The 20,418-nt window shown below is 41.7% G+C and overlaps 2 protein-coding genes across 2 annotated transcripts; both read left to right on the top strand.

Moving 5' to 3' along the window:
- Positions 1-1,022: 1,022 nt before the first annotated feature.
- Positions 1,023-6,824, top strand: LOC310937755 (calcium release-activated calcium channel protein 1-like). The gene is made up of 2 exons (XM_083902098.1): positions 1,023-1,309; positions 3,026-6,824. The coding sequence occupies exons 1-2, from the start codon at positions 1,196-1,198 to the stop codon at positions 3,572-3,574; spliced, it is 663 nt and encodes a 220-aa protein (XP_083758224.1). The 5' UTR covers positions 1,023-1,195; the 3' UTR covers positions 3,575-6,824.
- A 1,481-nt stretch (positions 6,825-8,305) lies between these two features.
- On the top strand, positions 8,306-20,403 carry LOC310937990 (histone-lysine N-methyltransferase SETD1B-A-like; the record flags this gene model as incomplete). The annotated part of the gene is made up of 15 exons (XM_083902381.1): positions 8,306-8,401; positions 8,508-8,612; positions 9,753-10,023; positions 10,108-10,220; positions 10,302-11,234; positions 11,950-12,579; positions 12,850-12,931; positions 13,005-13,201; positions 13,814-13,982; positions 14,058-14,453; positions 15,929-16,882; positions 17,115-17,485; positions 18,258-18,377; positions 18,634-18,771; positions 20,230-20,403. Exons 1-15 carry the CDS (start codon positions 8,330-8,332, stop codon positions 20,401-20,403), a joined length of 4,725 nt encoding a protein of 1,574 aa, XP_083758507.1. The 5' UTR covers positions 8,306-8,329.
- Between the last annotated feature and the right edge of the window lie 15 nt (positions 20,404-20,418).

The raw sequence follows: 20,418 nt of genomic DNA, 5'->3' as shown, positions 1-20,418 counted from the left end.
TGGGCCTGAAATCCACGCTGAATCCACCCTTCTGATGGGATCAGTTTAATCCAGATTGTTTTAATCAAATTGATCCCAATCTTTCTACAGTTCTGAAAAACCCAAACTAAAGGTTTGATCTGGATCAAATCCAGTATTGGATTACGCGATCTAATCCCATTACGAAATCCCCTTTTTTTCTTTTGAAAAAGCCATTTTCAGCTTTTCACTATGGAGCTATTTTAAAGAAAAGTGCTTTGTGTGTTTTAGCCAAGTCTTTGTAAATGTCTTGATGTTAATATGTTTACTTCATCTAGTGTTTGTTTTAAATCTAATTCTATTTAGTTTTGCAGCCCTTTTACTTTTTCCCTCCGCAGTTATAAATAAGAATTAGTTTTTAATCTTTCCTGCCTGGATAAATAATACAAATCTTTATTGTTATTATTATTATTATTATTATTGATAATAATAATAACAATAAAGATTTGTATAAATCTGTATATATACAAATCTTTATTGTAGCCTGACTGTTGTCAGCAGTTAAAACGACTGTGAAAGTTGAAACTGCCAATCATCTAATACTGTTCCTGTTGTTAATGTAAAAAAAAAGTCCATAACATTACATTATTGATTGATTATTGGTTATTACATAACTGGTTAATCCATTGAAAATGATCAAAACAGTTATATTGTGAAGACACTGTGTCCTGACGACGATATTGTAGAATATTATAAAGAAAACTGTGCAATCCTGCCTTTTTCCCTAGGTCAGCTGGGATTGGCACCAGCGAAGGACTGAATGAACGAATGAATAATAAAGTATAATAATACATAATAATAGAACACAAAACACTCATATTCTTCCATAGCATAATAGAAAAACAAAATCTATTCTAAAATCTATAATATTATAGAATAGAATATTGATACATTAATTTATTTATTTTCCTGCCGCTGACGCTAGGAGGCGCAGCTGCTGCGGGCCGCGCGGTGGATTGTGGGTATGTTGTGTTTCCTGACAGTCAGCTGCTGCAGAGAAGTTAGGACACACTTTGACACTTTGTTTCTTCTCCCTCTGAACTTGGATCTGATGTGAAGAACTCCTCCGAAACAAACTTTTCCTCTTTGATCGAGCACCGCGCTGACACCTGACCCGGGTTTTTATCCGCCTTTACTCTCTCTCTTCTTGACAAACTGAGTCAGAAAGTTTTGCGGAATGAGTTTGAACGAGCACTCGCTGCAGGCTCTGTCCTGGAGGAAACTCTATCTGAGCCGAGCCAAGCTGAAAGCCACCAGTCGCACTTCAGCTCTGCTGTCGGGCTTCGCTATGGTGAGTTCCCTCTTCACTGGTTCTGTTTGGCCTTGACTGAACAAGAACCAAGAACCTAAAGCACCTTTACGCGCTCGATATAGACCCTGGAGCGGCTCTTGGCACAGAGTGTGACGCACGCTATTGTCATGTCTGTCTAAACAACACTTCACAATACTTCACAGTACTGCAGAGGTCACGTGACTGCTACAGTTTTATGTGTGACTTCTCCAGTGAAGAGAGAAGTTGTGTGAACTGGGACGGAACTATATGTGGAAACATGCAGTAATATTGTTGTAATATTCTCTAAATATTATCATTTTATTATATTCTGTTGATGGCACGGAGACATTTATCATTTCTCGTTTACACAAACAAGAAGAACAAAGTATTACATTGTATATGCAAAGGTCTTTGCATATACAATCAATAATTCTATAAACGGTTATAAACAACAATAAGAGTAAGATTAGCTTCAGGTTAAAACTGGGCTCAAAACGTGTTCAACCATACTTTAGTTTAGTTAGTCCTGAAGGGAAAAAGAGTCTCACAACAGGAGAACAGGTAAAAAAAACAACAACAACAGCATTTCAGCTCCACAAAGCACCTACGACACTAATGATTGAGAGGTGAGTGTGTTAATATGTGACAGTAAAAAGAGATGGATTCCATCTGCAAAGTAAACTTAAAGGTGCCATATGTAAGAATGTGGCCAAAAACAGTAACTACATTCAAATCTAAAATACCGAGGTCTTTTAGGTTTAGTTATCGGACCTAACTGGTGGTTGCTCGGCAGCTGAGACTCTACTGACTGCAATGATTGGTAGACGGCGGTAGGTGGCACCACATGCCGAAACATGATTTCAAAACATAAACATGATTTGCAGTCTGCAAAATATTTTTTTTAATGCAAATATTTTGTCTGTACTGTTGTTGTTGGTGAGTTCAGTTTGTTATATGAACATTATTCCTGAGTCTCTGTGACATATTAGGAGGATTTTATGGCCAGTTGCTTTAGATTTATTACATAATGCACCTTTTAATATTGTGGTTTTCTTTCTTTTTGTCTTTCTTTGTATTTCCACAAATTATCAAGCAATCATAGAAAAAGTGAGGGGAAAAAAAATCCTAGTCCACATTATTTCTAAGGACATACTTTCTCACCTGTGGTGCATTACATTATACTATATTACATTATGGTTGGGTCAAAATTACCATTCGTGCAAAATTATGTTCATATATCCATAATCATATCCAGGTCAAACGTCAATATTTTAATGAATAATATAAACTAACCACTAAACGCAGTGGTGTAGTGGTTTACATACATATATATATATATATATATATATGTATATATGTATGTCATGTTGCCCAGCAGCAGCAGCATCATTCCTGCACAGACCATTGTTCAGAGAGAACATTGAAAGCACTGGTGAAGTCTGCAAACATGTTGGATTTGACTGAAAACACAAGAAAAAGGTGACAGAAGTCAATTTAACTGCAGAAGAGTTTGTTTGTTCTCTCTCTCTGTAACTTTTCCCCCAGATGCTTTAGATCTTATTTACCTATGCAAAGCTCCTAGACATAAAATGACACATTTTCAGATGTCGCATCTCTTTTGCTGCACAGTGCTGAAGCTAATCCAGTAACTTTAGGTTATTATTAGATTATCGTGGATAGAAGTCATGTGATATCTGTGTTCTTGATCTCTGAAACGTGTGGTTTTCCCCCCAGGTTGCCATGGTGGAGGTGCAGCTGGAGAGGGATCACGATTATCCTCCAGGTCTGCTCATTGCCTTCAGTGCCTGCACCACAGTTCTGGTCGCCGTTCACCTCTTCGCCCTCATGGTCAGCACCTGCATCCTCCCCAACCTCGAGGCCGTCAGCAACGTCCACAACCTCAACTCTGTCAACGAGTCTCCCCACGAGCGCATGCACCGCCACATCGAGTTGGCCTGGGCTTTCTCCACGGTCATTGGCACGCTCCTCTTCCTGACAGAGGTCATGCTCCTGTGCTGGGTCAAGTTCCTGCCCCTCAGAAGTAAAACGGATGGAAACAACGGCACCATCAGTTCTGGGGAGGCTGCAGCCATCGCATCCACTTGCATCATGGTGCCGTTTGGGATCGTTTTTATCGTGTTCGCCGTCCACTTTTACCGCACACTCGTCAGCCACAAAACGGACCGGCAGATCCGGGAACTGGAGCAGGTTATTCGCCTCCAGAACCAACTGGACCACAGGGCCGAGAATGACGAGCTGAAGGCAGTCGTTCATTTTCCTTGATTGTGGTCAATTCATTGTGAATTCTCCTCTTAAAGCTTTATATTTACTGTTTATGACCTAGTCATTTTTAGAATGTCAGGAGAATGTTCTCTTGACATTCTTTATCTCTCAAGTGCTGCCATGTTCGGATAATGCATGTTCCTACATATTATATACACCCACTCATAACTTAGTGCTAAATCATTTGCTCTCAGGTGCTAGGATTTCTGTAACATGCAGAATTACATTTGTTTCGAAACCTGGCTTCTACTGGTTTGATAAGAATTCTGTCATTGATAGCAATGATTATGAAGATTTGAGCAGTTGGGGGCGAAAGATGAATTGAAGATCCACATTTTATATTGATGACCTCTGTCACATTTATTGTGTTTTATAGAACAGTGGGGTGTCATCGTCTCATCAGGATGTGATCTCTGCAGTGAGAGTTTGCATGTTCTCTCTGTATCTGAGTCTCTTTTCTCTGTGAACCTCAGTTTCCTCACTCACTCCAAATAATGCTCTCTTGGTTAGCTGTAGGTTTGTAAATGCACGTTTGTCTCTGATGTCTTAAGAGGTTATTATGTATTGTATATGTATTGTTCTGTGTAACACACAACAATAGTATCTGTGCTCATACAGAGAGGTGTGGTTTCACTGACAGCTTAGACCAGGAGCGGGTTTGTTTTATGTAAATGTGATGATTCTGTCTCTTGGCTCCAAGAAGGTGTAAATCTTTGAGGCTAAAATTCTCCCTAAAGCACTTTGAGGAGTGCCTACATTCAAATGGCCATTTCTTCTTCAAATATTATCTGATAAATAACTCAAAATGTCCCTTGGCAGAGTTGTTCCCAGTTTCGCCATGGCTGGACACATATTCCCTGCTTCCTCCCCAGGATCAGGTGGGATCGTCCCTCACGCTCCATCTCTCTGTTGTGTATAACTTTTCAGTCGAATATAAACAAATGTTTGTTAGGTTTAAACTGTTGTCAGATGAATTCACACAGCACTGATGAACTCTATAGCAGTGTTTAGATGTCATGTCGTGCTACTGTTTTATGTCCAGACAAACTGAGGCAACAGCAACGCTGTTCTAGTAAAGAGAGGCGAAAGAGAGACTGAAAACACAAAGAACTGCTCAGAAACACAGTCTTTCAGCAGTTTGGCCCCTGCACTGCCACAGTACATATATATATATACATATATACATATATATACACACACACAACATACAAATAATGTTACTTCATTTATTGTTACGACAAAGACCAAACATGGACAGAAAAATAACAACAATAAAACACAGCAAAGGTTACCTACTGTATCTTTAAAGGATGGATAGACGTTAAAATATATAATGTCGGTGAAAGCTTTGACTTGTCCTCACTGCTTTGTTAAAGTCACAGCCTCACTCAGGCATCTTTAGAGTTTGCTGTTTTATTTTTTGTATTTCACTCTCCGGAACAAACCAAAATGTTACCATTTGCAGGATTCTATATGCATGGGAAAATGTCAGCGTCCACCAGTGTTGAAGTGCAATCAAAGGCAACAGTGTCATTTGTTTAAAAGAGGTAAAGATGTTGTTGCAGTGCAGATATTTTCTCTTTAAAAGAAGGTCAATATTTACAGGGTGCATGAAGCATGATGCTGTTGTAAAAAAGAGTTACTGCTGTTGACAAAGATTTGTTACAAGTATTATTACAAAGATTATTGGATTATTGTATGTTTTGTTTACAAGCTTGAGTTTGAGCATGTTCCCACGTTGTGTAAAGTGTGGAGTTTGTTTTTCTTTTGTCCTGAGGCACATCATGGAACTGTTGCACGTTTGCTTTTTGTTTTTATTTTTGTCTTTAATGGTACGGAATCATCTGTCAGTCATACTGTTAGGATTTAATCAAAATGTGTATCCCCAAATATGTCAAAGGTATACTGTATCTACAGGATTTATTATCTTAAATACTGAAAGTTAATGAGTCCCTATTTTTCCCTTTTTTTTTTAAACAAGGTTCTTTCTTGCGTCCAATCCAATCCACTTTATTTGTATAGCACAAGTTTAAACAAACACAAGGTTTCTGAAGTGCTGCACAAAAGATGTTGCGCAAAAACACAAGGGACAAGGGACCCTCACTCAGGGACCTTAATTAACTTAATTCACCTGTCCTCATCATTCACTCACCCGTCCTCATCATTCACCCGTCCTCTTCATTCACCTGTCCTCATCATTCACCCGTCCTCTTCATTCACCTGTCCTCATCATTCACCTCTATTCATTCATTCACCTGTCCTCATCATTCAACTGTCCTCTTCATTCACCTGTCCTCTTCATTCACCTGTCCTCATCATTCAACTGTCCTCTTCATTCACCTGTCCTCTTCATTCACCTGTCCTCTTCATTCACCGGTCCTCATCATTCACCGGTCCTCATCATTGACCTGTCCTCTTCATTCACCTCTATTCATTCATTCACCTGTCCTCTTCTTTCACCTGTCCTCTTCATTCACCGGTCCTCATCATTCACCGGTCCTCTTCATTGACCTGTCCTCGTCATTCACCTCTATTTATTCATTCACCTGTCCTCTTCATTCACCGGTCCTCTTCATTCACCTGTCCTCTTCATTCACCGGTCCTCTTCATTCACCTGTCCTCTTCATTCACCTCTCTTCATTCATTCACCCGTCCTCATCATTCACTGCCAACGTTTTCAGTATGTGAAAAAAAAATTTCTTTAAAATTCAGGCCAACATTTTATTTTACTCATATGATGTAATTTAAAATGTAGTGAAGTACAGTACTTCCAAAACACACTTAAGTAAAAGTAAAATGACTTTAAAAAGTAGAAACACAAAAACACTTGCCCAGTTACAGTAACATGAGTATATGTACTTTATTGCATTTGTCACATTAGTGACAGTGTTGTAACAGCTGCTAAAAGCTGACCACATTCAGTCAGCAGAAAACATGGAACCACTTCCACACTGTGGACTGACACCAGAACCAGCTTCTCTGCCACCAGGCCCCTGAGGCCCCTGAGGCCCCTGAGGCCCCAGTATCACCAGCTCAGTTTAGTAAAACAATCATCATCTCCAACTAAACGATAAAGCTTTATGAAGGTGGACTGTAGACAGTGGGACAGATCAAAGTGTTTTATGAGCCTTTTTTAATGAACTGATGAATGCAAACAAACACAAGTCTCAGCTTTATTTATTTGACCCATTTTACTGTAAATAGAGAGAGTTTCTCTGAGGTTTGAGCAGCAGGAGAAGCTCTTGTTAGATTCTCCAGAGTTTGTGTTTTGCCTGTTTGAATAAAACCCTTTTGATTTGTTGACGTGTGAGTCTCAGTGTGTATTTATTAATTATTTGTGTGATGAGGGAAACCACACAGGAAATGTGTCCGGATGTGCATGTGTCAGTCTGTCAGGAGAAGGAGTGAGCAGTGAGTGGGACAACAATGATGTTCTCAAATGACTTGAGTTCAAAAAAATATTATTCAGTTTGAATGATTTCTTTTTTACATGGAAAATATCCACATTTAAGAAGCTGAAACAATCAGAAAACTTCTTAAAAACGCTCAAACCGTTTCATTGATTATCAAAATAGTCGACGATTAATTTAGTAATGGATTAATAATCAATTAATCACGTAATTATTTCAGCTCTAGTAACCTAAATAAAGGTTGAATGTTATTTTGCATGTGTTATATATAAAATAAACATTTGCATAGCTATTTCAAGTCTGCATTTATCTGTTTGTCTATTTACAGTGGTATGCAAACGTTTGGGTACCTAAACTTATGCACATGCCTAATTTTGTTAAAATAATTCTTGCACACTTTCTGTAAATCATATAAACTTTATTTCACTTCTCAAATATCACGGTGTTTGTCTCCGATGTGATATATTTAACTGAAATCTCTTATTCAAACAACCAATGATTTATAAAGGAAAATCATGAAAATGTAAACTTTTGCATACCACTGTATTATTATGATTATGATGAGTATTATAATTATTCAGACGTTATAGAACATCCCAGTGTGTAAAGAGTTAATAAAAAATAGTCCCAGCCTAATAATAATAACAACATGAAGATTCTGCATTCTGCTCTAAACGTTCAGGTATTAGTGTGATCATTTATTAGCGCATTATTAGTGCTATAAATTATTATTATTATTATCATTATTATTACTACATATAAATAAATGGATCTTTCACACCTGACCTGTTGTCTGCTGGCTCCTCCCCCCACCACCTGTGTGTGTGTGTGTGTTCCTCCGCCTCGCGGACGGATCTACATGAATGTGACGTCAGAGCTGGGCGATGATACCGTGAATCACATCGGGCTTCTTCGCAACAACGATGTTGTTCCATCTAAGGGTGATACTTTGGTTCAGGTGAGAGGAGCGCGAGCGTTTTTTTTTAAAACTCTGGTTTATTTGTAAATGTTTGTTTTAATGTTGTTCTGTGAGAGCGGGAGAGAGGGAGGGGCTACGGCTCAGGTGAGGATGCTCTCCATCATCCTCCTCCTCACCTGTCTCTCTGTCTCTGTCTCTGTTTGCCGGGGCGTGTTACACAGCGGCGGGGCGAACGCTATTTTTTGTTTGTTTGTTTATTTATTTATGACTGTAATTTGTTTGTTTGTTTGTTGTTTGTTTATTTGTGTCTTTGTGTGTAAGTTATGACTCCAGGCTTTGACCAATGTGATGGACAGCGACAGCCTGAGTCCTGAGAGACAGACAGAGACAGAGAAACCGCCTCAGCACTGGAGAAGCTGCAAGTTAATGATCGACCCTGCTTTAACCAAAGGACTCTACAAAGTCTACCGATATGACGGACACGCGTTCAACATCCCTGTAAGAACAATATTAACAGTAAGAGTGATGACAATCCTGCTAATGCAGCACAAACGTGGTCCAGTGACGCTGCTGCTGCTGCTGCTGTTGTTGTTTGTGTGCACAGGTGCAGGACTTAGGGCTTTTTCCCGTGGACAGCGTCAGAGATCCACGCATCAGCCGCCTGTGGAGCAAGAGCAGTAAAACCGAGCTGTCAGTGCCGAAATACAAGGTAAACACATCAACAGAATCATAATAACAGCTGTTCCACCACCACCACCACTATTACTACTACTAGTAATAATAATAATAATAATAATCACCTTCCATACAAGGAAAATAAAAACTAAAAAGCAAATACAGCAATAAAACACAACACAGGGTGGATTTAAAAGGAAAAGTCAAAAAGTAAAAACCCTGTTTTAACTTTGAGATGAAACAAAAGATGCAAATAAAACAACAGGAGTTCTGTTGTAACAACAACAACAACAACAATCTTAATAATTATGTATCATTCAACCCTTTCAGAGGTTTCGAACTCGTGGCCACATGCGGCCCCCCAGTCGATTACATGCGGCCCACCACATGATATCATGTTATAATAAAAACATGGCTGCTCCTCCTCACCTTCTTTTAAACACCAAGGCACAAAATAAGATAATACTAAATATGCTTTTGCTAGCAATGTTTTTATAACAGGTAATAATAAGACATTATTATATAACAATAAGATATTATTATATAATTATTCCATTATAACATATAAGCTTGTTTGGTGTTTCAGTTACAGTTGTCAACGTTGTCTTTGATTTATTTTGCATCATAGATGTGTTTTCATGGTGAAGTATTGATTGTTTCCTTTTACTTTGAAATTCTGTCAAATATCACCATGGATATCTGAATTGCGATATCATGATGGATTATTGTGTTTTAACTTTAGGTTCCTTTGCACCTGGACAGTTCGACCAGTCCATTTATTCATCTGGAACAACATTAAAACAATGACAAACAGTAAAGGATTAACACAAGAGAGAGAAAACATCAGTCAAAATAAATCATGTCCTGCCCTCTTCATTAGCCATGAGTCATTATATATATTATATACTTTATAACTGTGATAATCATCACCATAACTTGTTTATACTTGTTTAAATTCAAAAGGCAGTGACTTAATGACTTATTCTGTTATTCTTTGTGTTGTAGACAAGTTAATTCTTTTGTATTTCATTAACTGTGAAAGAATTTAGGAATGTAGGTGTCAACAACAGTATTAATATGGTCCATAATAGTAAAACTATACTATAATGTATTAATATGATATTATAATAACGATAATAATGATAATTGTTGTTGTGATGGTGTTTCCCTGCAGGTGGATGAGTGGTATGTTGGTCCTGTTCTTCCTAAAGAAGTGACCTTTTCCAGGCTGAACGACAATGTGAAGGAGCTCTTCCTGACGAACATGTGCAGCAGATATGGGAACGCTGAGGAGGTGGAAATATTTTACAATCCCAAAACCAGGAAGCATTTAGGGATCGCAAAGGTGGTGTTTGACAGCGTGCGAGCGGCCAAAAATGCCGTTCAGAACCTCCATCAGACGTCAGTGATGGGAAACATCATCCACGTGGAGATCGATCCTAAAGGTGACCATAACTCTCATCTGTTAAGTGTAATGTAAGTTATATTTGTCTTTTTATTTGAATTGTAATGTAAAAACACGTTCTCAGGGGAAAACAGGGCTCGATATCTCCAGCTCCTCCTGCGTGGTCTTTACACTCCTTGGACGTTGCCGGTTGGCAGCAGTGAGCAGGATCTGCAGAGTTTGATTGACAGTTTGCCGGTAAATTATTCAAATCAAAGCACGTATAAAGCAGCTGTTGCATTTACAGTATTTCTCAGTGTACTTTTTTATGTGTTTTAGGGCAGCAAAGCCCCCCAGCAGCAGGGTGGGAGTGTCTCCAGCCCCACCAGCATTGCCACGCCCCTCTCTATGGACACAGCGTACTCCAGTATTTGGCAGGATACACCGTGCAGCTTCAGGCTCACACCACATTCTCAGGGAACCCCCCTCACCCCTTGCCTGGCTGCGACTCCTCTCTCCCAGGACTCCTGCTACTCCAGTCTTCAGGCAACTCCCGTTCTCCAGGGGGAGCCCTCCAACTTTACTGTTCACAGACAAACACATTTGAGACCAGATCACAAACGCTCCAGGTACAAGCGCAGAGGCGGCAAAGTCTCAGACGTCAAGTTCATTTTGAAGCATTGCCCGTACATCCTCTCCTCTCAGACACACACGAGCAGCCAGCAGGTGGCGCTGTGGGGCCCCAGTGCTCCGTCCTCCACTGACAACAACACAGAAGCTCCCTTTAACTGTCAGGACTCCAGAGACGATGCCATTATGCCTCTGGAAGGCAACTCATTCAGCATCCTGAGCTTTAATTTCACAGCTGAGCAGCAGCAGACAGCAGCCTCGTCCCCACCTGAAGACCACGTCTTCTGTCATGGAGCTGTTACCTGCTCCTCCAGCAGCTCTCAGCCAGAGGTCCAGAGTCTTGACTCCCGCATTGAGAACCTGCTGATAAACAGCAGCCAGAGCACTGAGCTCTCAGAGGGTGAAGTTCTCTCTCAGCCAACATCGCCCTGCTCAGCTCAAAACTCCCCTTTCTCAGATCACGCTGAGTCTCGTGGACCCTCGACATCCAACCAGCAGCTGTCCCACAGAGACTCGGTCCATGCTCATCTCAGTCCCAGTGACAATGAAGAGGATGAAACAACTCGGGCTGTTTCATTTCTGACAAGAAACTCACAGTCTCCAACTCACATGAAGAGGTTCCAGTCGTCATCGCATTTAAAGGTAATTCCTCCTGCTCTCTCTCTCTCTCTCGTGTGGTGAATGTGTGAGAATTGTCTACAAAAGGTGATGATAGAGCTGGTTTTATTGACTGATTTCACAAAAGGATTTTTCTGTTGTCTTTGGTCAGCGATGAACTAAAGATCTTTGCTTTATGGCCAAACCAGATTTGAGGACGTCATCATTTTTTAAGTTTGGGAAACAATTTTCACATAAATTATATGATATTTTATGGACCAAACCACAAATCAATCCACTGAGAAATGATCAGCAGATGAAAATAAGGATTAGTTGAAGCCCTATTATGTTACACTTACATATCTTTTTAGTTCTCATCCTTGCATTAGAAGACAGTTATAATTAAGATTATTTTAAATCTATTACACAGCGAATATTTAAATCTGAAGCTTCACTTTTACAAATTGAATTAGATGTTTTACTCAAATCGCTCAACTCTAGTTGAGGATTTAGTCTGTCAGGTGTCTGTCTGTCTGTCAGGTGTCTGTCTGTCTGTCTCTCTGTAATCTGCTACACTAGATGAGGTCCCAAAACTTTACATTTGTATTGTTGAGATTAAACAAAAAGCTAAATGTGTGTATGGTTGTTTTTGGACCTGGCGTTGTTGTCACCTAATAATTAAGAGTCTTCAGTTGTTTCTTGTTGTAATATAAATGATTTAATTGTTGCTTTAACTGAGTCTTTCCTCCGTCATACTCAGGGGCGTTATGCTGTACATGAGGCCGAGGAACAGTTGAATAAAAGACAGACACTATCCAAGGACAACTCCTCTCTTTCTCAGCCTCAACATCTCAGCCCCAAAGTTCCTCGAGCCGTCACAGCGGGAAACTCTCATCCACCTGTACCCTCGTTCCCTTTCCCCATTCCTCCCTTTCCTCCATCACTTCCTCCAGTCCCCCCTCGCCTGCCAAATGGTTCCATCCCCATCCCACCTCCAGGCTGGATCCGCCCTCCTGCCTATCTTACAGGAATCCACATTCCTCCTCCTCCTCTTCCACCTCCATCCAATCCTACCCCACCAACGTTTGTGGGGCCCCCTCCACCTTTGTTGGTTCCTCCTCCTGTACCCACATACCACTTCTCTATGCCTCCACCTCCCTGGCCCGCTCCTCCTTTCCCCAGGTTTAACCTCTTTGTGCCACCACCTCCACTTCCAGACCTGTTGCTGGTGCAGAGAGACCCTCACAAGGTCACAGTAGAAAAGGTTCTACAAGTCTTCATGGATGAGCTGAAGTCGATCATTAAGAAGGACATCGTACGCAGAATGATTGAAGGAGTATCTTTCAAGGTGTTTGAGGAGTGGTGGGACTGTCAGGAGAAGAAGCAACAGGTAAGTTATTTACTGTCATCAATACAATCACTTTCTGTGGTTTGTGTTTGTTTTAATGACCAAACGTTCATTCACAAGATGCAAGTTTCTCCACTGAAAAATGGACTTGGCGTTTTGGAGCAGACACACAAACAAATACATCTCCACAGTCACATGAGTGGCCAGAGAAAGAAACCTCTGTTACCGTCATTCAAGGTAAACTGTTTCTCCTCAGTGTGCCATGAATCGCGCCAGCATTTGTCCTCTGACGTTATATAACTTACAATGCAGGTGAAAAGGAAAACAGCCAGTGGTCCTGCTTCGTTAAAAGAGACAGACAGCGTGCCGTCCTCTGCACAGGAGAAGAACGCCGGTCAGTGAACTGCGTCACATGAACTTCTTCACCTGTCTGTTTGAGTCTGATCATCAGCTCTGTTCTTCTTCAGATGTGAAGCAGGGGGAGGACACAGTGAAACCTCCACCTGAGGGGCCTAAACGCAGACACTCCAGACCACATGCACTGGACAGTGATGAAGAAGATGATGATGGTGATGAAGAAGCAGATGATTCAGGTCAAGGTGAAGCAATGATACCAGACAAAGTGGACTCTACTGTGCTGGACGGCTGTGCTTCTCCAAACCTGGTAAAATACATTATTTTAAACTTATAATGAAGTAAAATAAATCCCTCAATTTCATGTTGATTAAATCATGTCTTAAAGTCAAAATTTTACCCATGAGCAGCTCATAGTCGGCTTTGCTGTTTCACTCTTTAGTCCACATGTGTCAAACTCAAGGCCCGGGGGCCGGATGTGACCCGTCACGTTATTTTCTGTGGCCCGTGAGTGATTAAGTGGTCTTAAAAATATGTGTTAAAATAGGTCTATGCTGCTTTAAGGCGTGCGTTGACCATAAACTACATTTCCCACAATTCATGGCGATTACGTTACCCTCAAAGTGACGGCACCGCCACTAGATCGCAGTGTATCATTGTATATGCATCATGTGACGAGTGAAATTGAATAAGTAATAAATACAGAAAGTTATTTAGCAACATTTTATGGAGTAGTTACCTTTATTTTACATTATATGTGGTTACATTTAGTTACATTTATTCTGTATGACAGTTACATCTGGCCCTTTGAGGGTAACCATTATGCTGATGTGGCCCTCAGTGAAAATGAGTTTGACACCCCTGCTTTAGTCTCTTTAAACTGAAATGATTCCTGCACAAATATAAATGGTGCTGTATTTAGTCTCACAGAGATAATGACGATAATGATGATGAAGATGATGGTGACGATGATGAAGATGACAATGAAGATAACAGTATTCAAACCCAGGTTGAGAATGAAGTGGCACAAAAGCCCAGAGAGGGTGACGCAGCTGTCGTCTGCCACATCAATGATGGGTCACATGATGACGGTGAGTCATGAAGTCATGAAGTCATGATCATTGAAGAGGAAGAATGACAAACCTTCATTTGTTGTGTGTTTCCAGTGTTGGAGTCTGTGTCAGAGAGCAGCTCCTCAGGGGAAAGCGAGCGCTCCTCAGACTTCCACTCCCCTGACTCCTTCTCCTCAGAAAGCTTTGAGGATTCGTCCTTTTCTCACCTCAGTCTTGAAGATGAAGACATGGTGGAGGACCATGAGGACGACAGGAGTTGTATAGTGATATCGTCAGAGGACGAGTCGATGGAGCTGGAGCCTCCTCTTCACTCCGCTGCCCCACTCACCCCCGGTGCTTTGCTGGATCTCTGTCTGCAGGACTTGTCTCGTACTTTTCAGAACCAGTACCAGTCCTGTCCACATGACAACCAACACTTCCATGATTTGATGGAGCCTCAAAGCAGCCAACTCCAGGATCCACAACCCCCATCACCTCTGGGAATTACAGGTTATTATGTCTGTATATTTAAAGAATTACTGACATCTAATGGTGAGACTGCAGAATGCAACAATCCTGTTGTGTTTAGGAAGAATGGCCATTACACAAACAGGGTGTAATCTCTCTTTCACTCTCTGCCTGTATGTGTCTGGCTTATGTGGACAGAGCTGTTTCTCTTCATTTATGTCAAAATCCACGTGTGTTCAGGCTGCTGTAGAATCATTGTGACACAAGGTTTTGGCCTCTGTAAAGCAAAGCTTAATCATTTATTTTATTTAATTGATAAAATAAAAAATTTAGGCTTATTCTAAGGCTATCAAAAACAAACTCTTTAATTTTAACGTGCAGTATACAAGCACGTATGAGTAGCTCAATAAACCTTTTTAACATTTTGAAATTCCATCCATCCATCATCTACCACTTTATCCTCCACCAGAGTGTCACGGTGGGTGCTGTGCCCGTCTCAGCTAACATTGGGCGATAGGCGGGGTACACCCTGGACAGTTCACCAGTCCATCATAGGGCCACATATAGAGACAAACAACCATTCACTCACACTCTCGCACCTATGGTCAATCTGGAGTGACCAATTCACCTAATCCCCATATCACATGTTTTTCGACTGTGGGAGGAAGCCGTAGAACCCGGAGAAAACCCACGCACACACGGGGAGAACATGCAAACTCCTTGCAGAAAGGCCCTTGTTCCGAAGTTGTTCCAAACCCGGGTCTTCTTGCTGCAGAGGCAAGAGTGCTAACCACTACACCAGGGGTTCTCAAAGTTTTGATACCTGAGGGCCAATTTAGGAACCCATCTTTGGACTGAGGGCCGCCACAGGAAAAAATCCAGAAAGAAATCCTATTTGTAATAACTTTAATGACCAGATTGCAGTTCTACAGTTTAGCGTTAAGTAATTTAAGCATTAATATAATAACGCTTTATAATTTACTGGGTAATTACCCAGTATTTTGACCATTGTTCTTACCTTCTAATTACAGGTTAATACCAAGTAACACATTTCTGTTACCATATATTTACTGGGTAAATAGCTAGTAATTGGGGGCTGTAGCTACCTGCTTATTACCAGCTTATAACCCAATAATACACTAAAATTCACCATATAGAAACCAGGTAAATACCCAGTATTTTTGTTAACACTTATTGGTCTGTATCCAGTAATGTCCAATAAACATTTAACAAGCTTAGTACCTCCTGGATCAAAACTATCAACTGTAATTCATTGCGGGCTGCCAGAAATGTTTCTGCGGGCCGCCATTGGCCCCCGGGCCGCACTTTGAGAACCAATGCACTACACCAACTGTGGGCCCATGTTTGAAATAAAGTTCATTTAATCAAACAAATATGAAAGGTTTCAGTCAAACTTTTCCTGCACCTATTGAGGATTAATTCCACGACCAGAGCAGATATAGATGCTTACAGATGACTGGTATTGTGTTGGTCCTCATTATTTCTCTGTGTTGCAGTTGAACCGTACCTGGACGTGGATGTGGACGTGGACGTGGACATGCACAGCCCTCAGTGGATGGTGGAGTCTCCAGAAACCACAGAGAACCTGAGGCCTCTCACACCCACTGGCTGTCTGCTGGACAGTGAGAATGACCTGCTGATGAAGAGCAAACCGACATCTCCTGCTGTGGAGGAGGCAGAGCGACCACAAACACCAGGCAAGGGCACAGCAGCTGAATTGGGGAGTGAGGACCTATATGAGGCCACTGAATACCTGTCTCTCTCACCAATGAGTAATGAGCTGGTTCATGTTCCCTCTGAGCCTCATGCTGCCTCCTACCATTTATACCAGGAGATACCGAAAACTCCTGGTAGGGAGGAGCGAGGTGGCTGGACTCAGTGCAGCTCTGTGATAGCTCCAGCAACACCGGGCAGAGAAGGTAGTACAGCCATGTGCTCACCACTGAGCAGCCCGACGCCTGTTCCAGCTCTGTCTAGCAATCCATATATAACAGCCCCAAAGACTCCTGGAAGAGACATCATCCTACCTCGAAGAGCTGTGGTCTGCAGGAGGATAAATGCCATGAACATGTCCTCACCGTGCAGCCTCTCTGAATCTTCTCTGGACACTGCTGATGTGTTGATCACGTCGTGCGTGAGAACAAAGCCCTTACAGGGGCTGGAGAATGTGCTCGGCATTCTGGACGAGGAGAAGTCGTCGCTATTTAGACGGAAACAGTGGAGGAGTTTAAAGAGAACTTTTCACCGGCAGAAATCTCTGAAAAGAACCATCGGTCCGTGCCGGTACCGCGGCCGTTCGCCGTACAAGGAGAGGAGAATCCTTCACAGCGTTTGGACACGGGGTCTGGATGAAGAAGATGCAAGGCTGCTGCGGTGTACGTACGACAGGCTGCAGGAGCAAGATAATGGCTTTGGATGGCTCAATGACACACTCTGGATACCCCACCCTCATATCCTTTAACAAAATACCATTTTATCAGTACTTACAATAGAATAGAACTCTGTAGAGCCTGTACCTTTAACAAGGCCAAAAAACCACAGGAAGTAAATGTTTAATCTGTCCTAAAACCTAACTAATGAATCCTGGATGAGAAAGAGTTGGCTGATTACATATTTGATGATAAATGTGTCACTCTCTGATTGATTTAAGATGTTGTTTATCACACTTTAACTGCTGCTCACTCACTAAAGTGGTCACAGAGAACGGTGATGAACACAAACACTGGCAGCCAGAGCACAGGAGCGGCTGCGCTCGCTGTGAAGGCTTCTATAAAATCAGCAGGAAAGACAAACTGAAATATCTCAGACTGACAGAGCTGGACAATGAGCTCCCGTCCACCAGTGCTCAGGTAATAAATGTGATGATGACGACGATGATGTTTTTTCCTATTCAGAGTTCACTCATTTTCACACTCAGTGTGTGTTTCTGTGTGCAGGGAACCTCCAGCCACACTTCACTGCTGAGAACTGGGTCTGAATTCAGGTCGGAACAGCGCCGCCTGCTGTCCTCTTTCAGCTGTGACAGTGACCTGGTGAAGTTCAACCAGCTCAAGGTAAGTCACAGCCACACCATCATTATTGGTCAGTTTTGGCCTACTAGATATACATAACAAAACACAATTTGAACATAAAGAAAGGATTATTTCTAATATATCATTGGATTGATCGCAAATAAATAAGTAATACATTTAATTATGAGGTTGTTCCCGATAAACAGAGACCAGAAAACACATCATTTATATATGGTATATCAGGGGGTGAAGTAGTTCAGTGGTTAAGACTGGTACTCCTGTGTGCAGAGACATCATGGTCACATGTTCAACTCCACCCCTGGCTGATTGTACTCAATTGTAATTTGCTTTGGATAAAAGCATCTGCTAAATGACATGATCATGTACAGATACTTTGAAGAGAATATCAAGTTGCAAATAGTCTGGACAGTGGTTTTTGAGCCTCTGTCCTCACTCACTCCTCTCACTAGACAAAGAAAACTGTTTATGTATCTAATATTATTACTATAACTAGGAGTTTTCCTTAATATTGACTTGTTGGATGGGGTATAGCAGTAGACCACCTTGCTTATGGTATCCCAGTGTTGGATTCTTGTCAATACACATGGATTTATAGTGTCAATATTATGTTAAGTTATATGTTTGAATATGATAACTGAAATCCTCAGCTCCTGTGGTTGTTTATTCTCGCGTAGACCTGCAGGTATCAGACTGTTTGCAGATGTTTATGTTGTACAGTCATTTTTATTCATTAATTCTTTCTTTCTTTCATTCATTCATTCATTCATTCATTCATTAATTCATCTTGCATCAGTTTCGAAAGAAGAGGATTTGTTTCAGCCGCAGCCACATCCATGAGTGGGGACTGTTCGCCATGGAGCCGATCGCTGCAGATGAGATGGTGATTGAATACGTTGGTCAACTCATCAGACAGGTGAGACAATGATGATGATGATGGAGCTCATGTAAGAAGAATGTGTGTGTGTGTGTGTGTGTGTGTGTGTGTGTGTGTGTGTGTGTGTGTGTGTGTGTGTGTGTGTGTGTGTGTGTGTGTGTGTGTGTGTGTGTGTGTGTGTGTGTGTGAATGGTCTCAGAGGCCCACAGGGACCCTGCAGTTGTTCTGGGAAGTTTCCAGGAGTGTGAGCAGGGTGCTAGAGATAAACACTCACATCTGTTTTCTTTCTGCTCAGGTCATTGCTGACATGAGGGAGCAGAAATACGAGGAGCAGGGCATCGGGAGCAGCTATTTGTTCCGGGTGGATCAGGACACCATCATCGATGCCACCAAATGTGGGAATTTATCCAGATTCATCAACCACAGCTGCAATGTGAGTGAGAGCTGCTGTGGCTACAGAACAAAGTGAATGAATGAATGGGATCAACATGTGGAAGTTGTACGAATTAGTGACATAAAAGTGAGACTCTCTGCTCACTCCTCCCCTCCTCGACTACGTCAGTGAACTACGACAGCCTTTGCATACCACAAAGGATAGAAACTCTCTACATTCTTTCTTTCTGCCAGTTTTACCCTTCTCCTTTGTTGGTTTATGCCTTGAGATTTTGTGGGCACATTGCTGCACAAGATGGAGGTCAACATAAAGCAATTCACATAAAAGCCTTTCTTTTTTGGGACTTGTTACGACCAGGCCGACGGGAAAACCTGATCACAACATGAATATTGAGACTCCCTCCCCCAAGAAACAAGTAATCAGCAACAAGTAAAGTAAAACAACCCATTTTAAAGCGGCCCTAGACCGGAAGTTCCAATTAACGCAATAAATTAATTTTTTAGTGTGTATCTGAGTCCTTCCCTTGTTTAAGAAGCCCTGAAGGTTCAAAACAAACAGTTCAGCCACTGCTGAGAACTCTGTGTTTTATTGTAATCTTAATCTCTGCGAGATCTCTGAAAAATCCCGGTCCGGTTACGTAAACAGCGGTTCTCCAGAACAGCAGATCTTCCTGCTCCGGGCACTAGTCCGGGCACATCCGGTTGTGTTCAGAAGAAGAATAACGTCCGTTGTGGAGGTGTTTCACGAGCGACGGTGTCTTCTGACTCTGAGTCTGACTCCGGGTCAAAGTCATAAAAGGGACTGCGGCGGGGAGTCGTGACGAAGCTATTTTTAAACATTGTTAAAACAATGTTTTGATAATGGGGAGCAGTGCATCCACCGTTCCAGAGGGTGGAGCTGCGCTTCTGAGAGCGGGTGCGCTGAATATGTCACTTCCGGGTACTGGCCAATCACAAGACAGTTGGGAAGCCGGGGTGAGAGTTGAGTCTGAAATATCGCGGCTGGGAAACAGCGTCAGAAAAGAGAGATTTCTATCGGCTCGTTTACAGCAACTAGGAGGTTTCTGACCATAAAAACAAGTCAATGTATGTAAGTAGAACTCAATAACTAACATATATGTGCAACAGGACCACTCTATGTGAGCTTTAAAGCTCTAGTAAAACCAAGCACAAACAGGTCTAACTGCCAGTGGTTTGCCAAAGTCTGCTGCAGCTGGGATGTTCAGGCCTCTTATTCAGATTCCTCCTGTGCAGGACCAATCAGCTCCCAGGATCCACCTCCACTCACTCACACCTGCACACCTGCAACACATCTCACACTCACACAAGGAAAAAGCAAGGCTCTTTCCTAAAATTTACATAAAACCAAACATTTACTCTTGATTTACTTTTTTAATTTTGAAGTTATACAAACATACTTATAGCTAGTATATTGCATTTCTGTAAATAATCCCTCCTAATGCACTCATTATGTTTTTTGTTTTTTTTTGTCTCACAGCCTAATTGCTATGCTAAGATCATTACTGTGGAGTCTCAGAAGAAGATAGTGATCTACTCCCGGCAGTCGATAAGCATCAATGAGGAGCTCACATACGACTACAAGTTCCCCATCGAGGAAACAAAGATTCCTTGTCTGTGTGGAGCAGAAAGCTGCCGCGGCACCTTGAACTAGACTCTCATGATGATT

The sequence above is a fragment of the Microchirus variegatus genome (genome assembly GCF_963457635.1).
Source record: "Microchirus variegatus genome assembly, chromosome: 16".
In the NCBI taxonomy this organism is placed as follows: Eukaryota; Metazoa; Chordata; class Actinopteri; order Pleuronectiformes; family Soleidae; genus Microchirus; species Microchirus variegatus.
The sequence above is the reverse complement of the archived record's forward strand: the minus strand, read 5'-3'. Positions and strand labels throughout refer to the sequence as shown.

Coding starts and splice junctions, on each gene's coding strand:
- LOC310937755 (XM_083902098.1), top strand. CDS start 1,196: ATGAGTTTGAACGAGCACTCGCTGCAGGCTCTGTCCTGGAGGAAACTC. Junction 1,310..3,025: donor TGCTGTCGGGCTTCGCTATG/GTGAGTTCCCTC, acceptor TTTTCCCCCCAG/GTTGCCATGGTGGAGGTGCA.